We start from the raw sequence: 6,458 nt of genomic DNA, 5'->3' as shown, positions 1-6,458 counted from the left end.
TCCCTGGTCAGTCTGTCATCATGTTTAGTGTTCTCCCTGGTCAGTCTGTCATCATGTTTAGTGTTCTCCCTGGTCAGTCTGTCATCATGTTTAGTGTTCTCCCTGGTTAGTCTGTCATCATGTTTAGTGTTCTCCCTGGTCAGTCTGTCATCATGTTTAGTGTTCTCCCTGGTCAGTCTGTCATCATGTTTAGTGTTCTCCCTGGTCAGTCTGTCATCATGTTTAGTGTTCTCCCTGGTTAGTCTGTCATCATGTTTAGTGTTCTCCCTGGTTAGTCTGTCATCATGTTTAGTGTTCTCCCTGGTTAGTCTGTCATCATGTTTAGTGTTCTCCCTGGTCAGTCTGTCATCATGTTTAGTGTTCTCCCTGGTTAGTCTGTCATCATGTTTAGTGTTCTCCCTGGTCAGTCTGTCATCATGTTTAGTGTTCTCCCTGGTTAGTCTGTCATCATGTTTAGTGTTCTCCCTGGTTAGTCTGTCATCATGTTTAGTGTTCTCCCTGGTCAGTCTGTCATCATGTTTAGTGTTCTCCCTGGTTAGTCTGTCATCATGTTTAGTGTTCTCCCTGGTTAGTCTGTCATCATGTTTAGTGTTCTCCCTGGTTAGTCTGTCATCATGTTTAGTGTTCTCCCTGGTTAGTCTGTCATCTTGTTTAGTGTTCTCCCTGGTCAGTCTGTCATCATGTTTAGTGTTCTCCCTGGTTAGTCTGTCATCATGTTTAGTGTTCTCCCTGGTTAGTCTGTCATCATGTTTAGTGTTCTCCCTGGTTAGTCTGTCTTCATGTTTAGTGTTCTCCCTGGTTAGTCTGTCATCATGTTTAGTGTTCTCCCTGGTTAGTCTGTCATCATGTTTAGTGTTCTCCCTGGTCAGTCTGTCATCATGTTTAGTGTTCTCCCTGGTTAGTCTGTCATCATGTTTAGTGCTCTCCCTGGTTAGTCTGTCATCATGTTTAGTGTTCTCCCTGGTTAGTCTGTCATCATGTTTAGTGTACTTCTATATACTTACTTATATTTTATCCTGCTGATTTTGTTGTGTATGTAAAGTGACTAAGGGCGTCGTGAAAAGCGCTTAACATTTTTTAAATTATTATTACACAGACACAGTATTGTAAGTGTGAAGATTACCTGCCTGGTGTCATAGACTAAACGTAACATAATAAAATGTAAATCCGGGACACTGCATTTGTATTAAATATTACGATTGGTATGGTTACATAAGACAGATTAAGGCAAAAACAAAAGTAAGGTGGTTGGGTGGGCGTATAACGAGAACGTCTAGCAACCCAAATGTTGCGAGTTCGAATCTCATCATGGACAACTTTAGCATTTTAGCTAAATTGCAACTTTTCAACTACTTACTACTTTTTAACTATTTTGCAACTACTTAGCATGTTAGCTAACCCTTCCCCTAAACTTAACCCTTTAACCTAACTCCTAAACTTAACCCTAACCCTGAGCCTAGAGAACGTTAGCCACCTAGCCAGAATTCGTAACATACCATACGTTTTGAAAATTTGTAACATTGTACATTTTCCAAATTCGTAACATTCAGTATCATACGAATATGTAATGGTCATCCACAAATTAATACATACCATACGAAACTTAACGTGTCATACTAAATGGAGTGTCTCTGATTTACGTACAGAATAATACGAAATGCTCTGAGACCAGGTTGAGATCACATGACTTGATGTCTCACTCTTATAAGAGCGCTTTGGGAGAAAACAAGGTATAATGTATCCCATTTAGCAGACGCTAAAACACACGTCTACACAGCACTGTACATGTGAAGATAGCCTAAAAAACACAATGCAATCTTGATCGCTCCCACTCTTATAAGAGAAAATCCTGAAGAAGCTCCTGGTAAGCCACTCATTTCTGCTGTGACATTCAGTAGGCTGCTATTATCTCTCTGTGTTGGGAAGAACTTGACCTATTGGCTAAAGGCCAGAAGGGTTTTTATTAGCGCTGTGTGTGTGTGTGTGTGTGTGTGTGTGTGTGTGTGTGTGTGTGTGTGTGTGTGTGTGTGTGTGTGTGTGTGTGTGTGTGTGTGTGTGTGTGTGTGTGTGTGTGTGTGTGTCTGTGTGTGTGTGTGTGTGTGTGTGTGTGTGTGGTTGTGTGGTTGTGTGTCTGTGTGTGGGTGTGTGTGTGTGACTTTGATTCATGGTCGTCGCGGCGCGGCTCCTTCACTCCAAGAAACTCCTTCACTGCAGCAGCACTGCTACAGTAAACGTGAAAGGAATTTTTAGACACAGTGCTAAGTGGGATTTTCCCTGTGAATGTGTGCGTCCGTGTTTGGTGTGAGTGTGTGTGTGTGTGTGTGCCGCGTCTGTCCGTGTGTGTGTGCGACTGCGTGTGTGTACGTCTGTTTGTGTGAATGTGCGTGCATGTCGGTGTGTGTGTGTGTGTAGAGATGTGGGTCACGCAGTTCAGCTGGAATAGTCTACATATGTGGAACAGGAAGAGGGGAGATCCACACAGGAACAGCTTCTGGGGGAGGAATGTATGCTGTTCAAACACTATGGCTTGCGTCCCAAATGGCAGCCAGAGAGCTCTATTGTCCCTGGTCAACAGTAGTGTCTTATATAGGGAATAGGGTGCGATTTGGGATACGGCCACTACAGTTCACCGACAGGCAGTGTGTGCAATAATAACACAATTCAGCCTGTTGGAAACCCTCTCTGACACGTACCCTGCGGCTAACTCTCTAACAGATGATTTCAAGTTCAACAGCATTTTCATATCAAGTGTTTGTAATGACTCTCTCTTTGTACATGTTATACAGTATAGACTGTCTGGCCTTGACTCGTGCCTAGTTAGACTTACTACTGTGGTGAAGGGACTTGAGTGTGAAGACCGACACACGGCCGAAGGACACATTAGTCTATATGATGCATGCATTACTGTACATGTGGTTCTGGGTTCATTTCCATTTTGTCAGTACCTAGATGAACGTTGACTAGTTGAGAGAGAGAGAAAACCCCACGTTCAGTTTGGTTCCTTGTTTTCCTTTTGAACAGCTATGTCCAGTCTCTTTGATTTGATGTGTCTTAGACATTTCAGCCAGGTGCTCTCCAGCTGAACAAATACTATTTCAAACTGTGTCTGTCTGAGTCAGTGCATCCCAAATGGAATCCTATTCCCTACATAGTGCACTACTTTTGACCAGAGCCCTGGGTGTGATTTGGGACGCAGGCTGAGAGATGAAAGCCTGTGATTTATAGAACAAACAGACGAGGGATACTACATCCCAAATGTTACCCTATTACCATTTAAGTGCACTACTTTTGACCAGAGCCTTATGGGTCAGTAGTGGCCCTATATAGGGAACAGGGTTCCATTTTGGACATAGCCCAGCTCTGTAGTCACACACAGGGAGGCTGCCCGACTGCCTGCCATACATCTTACCCAGGGTATTGCTTCAATGCTTTGTTCCTGAAAAGCTCTCTGGGTAATTTCCACATCTAAGGTCCGAAGGGAGGAGATGTGTGGAGCAAGGTTGTGTTCCAAATAGTAGCCTATTCCCTACATAGTGCACTACTTTTGACCAAGGTCCAAAGAGCTTTGGTAAAAAAGTAGTGCACTATATAGGGAATAGCCTGACGTTTGGGACGCACGCCAACAACTGAAAGGGACTCTGTGTAGGACAGGCTCAGCTCAAGGTGACAGGTATTGGTATTTTGTATTTTATTAGGATCCCTATTAGCTGTTGAGAAAGCAGCAGCTCCTCTTCCTGGGGTCCACACAGAACATGAAACATAATACAGAACATTAATAGACAAGGACAGAACTACATACATTTAAAATGTCACATATCAATAGAGGTGTTGTGAGGTGTTGCTTTATCAGTTTTATGAAACCAGGTTTGCTGTTTATTTGAGCAATATGAGATGGAATGGATGTAATCATGGCTCTATATAATACTGTACACTTTCTTGAACGTGTTCTGGATTTGGGGACTGAAAAGTGTGTGTGTCAGAGCTGTGTCTAAGTTGACTATGCAAACAATTTGTCATTTTCAACAAATGAATGTTTCTTAGAAAAAGAAGAATTGATGCATTCAGTCTCTTCAACTCTTAACCAAGAGAGACTGACATGCATAGTATGGATATTATCCCTCAGATTACAGTGAAGAGCAAGACGTGCCGCTCTGTTCTGGGCAGCTGCAGCTTAACTAGGTCTTTCCTAGCAGCACTTGACCACACGAATGGACAATAATCAAGATCAGATAAAACTAGAGCCTGCAGGACTTACTTTGAAAGGGACAAATGAAACCATTATATTATATGACTAATTGTTGGCTCTTACCTGGCCCAGCTGCTGTGTGTGTGTGTGTGTGTGTGTGTGTGTGTGTGTGTGTGTGTGTGTGTGTGTGTGTGTGTGTGTGTGTGTGTGTGTGTGTGTGTGTGTGTGTGTGTGTGTGTGTGTGTGTGTGTGTGTGTGTGTGTGTGTGTGTGTGTGTGTGTGGAGGCCCTAAACACTGCAGAACATTGTTTTTCCCATCTCACTGTCAGAAGACATCAGTTCCATTCACTGAATGTAAAAGGTTTCAGCCCAATATGGCGCCCTATTCCCTATATAGTGCACTACCTTAGACCAGGGCCTATGGGGATAAGTAGTGCACTATATAAGGAATAGGGTGCCAGTTTGGGACAGATACAAGTTGTGAAAACAGTTATGATGTTCTTCCCTCTCTGAGCCCTTGGCGTTTGCTACAGTAAGCGGACATCGCTAACCCTGAGTGTCCCCCTTCCTTTCTCAGGACGACAGTGATGGTATCCCGTGGTTAGAGGAACGCGAGGTGAGGAAGGTGCTCTACCTTTCTCTGAAGGAGTTTAAGAACACCCAGAGGAACAAGGTGACAGATGGCCTCGGCACAGGAAACATCAACGGTGAGTCTCTCGCCTGTAGCTGTTATTGTCACAATGGCTACATCCCAAATGGCACCCTATTCCCTATGTAGTGCACTACTTTTGACCAGAGCCCTATTGGAGAATAGGGTTCCATTTGGGAGGAAGCCATTGTCAGTGGGCCTTCAACAATAGCCTGCATTGCCTTAGAAATGACAATTGTGTTGACCGTTTCTCTTTCTACCACATCCACAGCATACTTGTTACTAAATGGTTCTCCAGCACAGTTAGTTTCTTTAGCCACATCAAGCCAGCAAGACCTCGTGAGATCAAATTCTGTTTCACTTAACGAAACGTGAGTGCAGCGCTTAGTCTGGTTTCATGAGGCTAGAATTTCTTACCATAAGAAGTGAGAAAGAATAGGTTCATTTTGGTATTCACAAATACCATGATATACCTCCTTGTGAAATAGCCCCCTGTTCATACAGTACAATATTATAGTTTTCCAACCTGGCCTATCCAGATAAACACCTCAGGACCTGGCCTATCCAGATAAACACCACAGGACCTGGCCTATCCAGATAAACACCACAGGACCTGGCCTATCCAGATAAACACCACAGGACCTGGCCTATCCAGATAAACACCAGATGACCTGGCCTATCCAGATAAACACCTCAGGACCTGGCCTATCCAGATAAACACCTCAGGACCTGGCCTATCCAGATAAACACCACAGGACCTGGCCTATCCAGATAAACACCACAGGTCCTGGCCTATCCAGATAAACACCTCTGGACCTGGCCTATCCAGATAAACACCACAGGACCTGGCCTATCCAGATGAACACCTCAGGACCTGGCCTATCCAGATAAACACCGCAGGACCTGGCCTATCCAGATAAACACCACAGGACCTGGCCTATCCAGATAAACACCAGATGGCCTGGCCTATCCAGATAAACACCACAGGACCTGGCCTATCCAGATAAACACCACAGGACCTGGCCTATCCAGGTCAACACCACAGGACCTGGCCTATCCAGATAAACACCACAGGACCTGGCCTATCCAGATAAACACCACAGGACCTGGCCTATCCAGATAAACACCAGATGGCCTGGCCTATCCAGATAAACACCAGATGACCTGGCCTATCCAGATAAACACCACAGGACCTGCCCTATCCAGATAAACACCAGATGACCTGGCCTATCCAGATAAACACCAGATGACCTGGCCTATCCAGATAAACACCAGATGACCTGGCCTATCCAGATAAACACCAGATGACCTGGCCTATCCAGATAAACACCAGATGACCTGGCCTATCCAGATAAACACCAGATGGCCTGGCCTATCCAGATAAACACCAGATGACCTGGCCTATCCAGATAAACACCAGATGACCTGGCCTATCCAGATAAACACCAGATGGCCTGGCCTATCCAGGTCAACACCACAGATGGATGGATATAGAGTATTCTGAGCTGGCAGGAGAAAGGCTTTAGACTGTTTTATGCGAAAGCGAAGATGAAATGATTCAGCCTTTCTAACCAAACACCAACGCATTCAGAGTCAGACAGGCTCTAAACGCTTAGGATGCAT

The 6,458-nt window shown here is 44.5% G+C and overlaps 1 protein-coding gene across 3 annotated transcripts in view; it reads left to right on the top strand.

Annotated features, from left to right (window-relative positions):
- Positions 1-6,458, top strand: part of jarid2a (jumonji and AT-rich interaction domain containing 2a) — a 144,853-nt gene that overhangs the window by 30,920 nt on the left and 107,475 nt on the right. For all 3 annotated transcript variants that reach the window (XM_082975902.1, XM_082975901.1, XM_082975903.1), the window contains exon 2: positions 4,764-4,893. In XM_082975902.1, coding sequence (XP_082832028.1) covers positions 4,764-4,893 — 130 coding nt within the window. The remainder of the gene's footprint in view (positions 1-4,763; positions 4,894-6,458) is intronic.

This window comes from Salmo salar, chromosome 05, assembly GCF_965601325.2.
Source record: "Salmo salar chromosome 05, fSalSal1, whole genome shotgun sequence".
NCBI classification, from domain to species: domain Eukaryota; kingdom Metazoa; phylum Chordata; class Actinopteri; order Salmoniformes; family Salmonidae; genus Salmo; species Salmo salar.
This window is presented reverse-complemented; position numbering and strand designations above follow the sequence as displayed.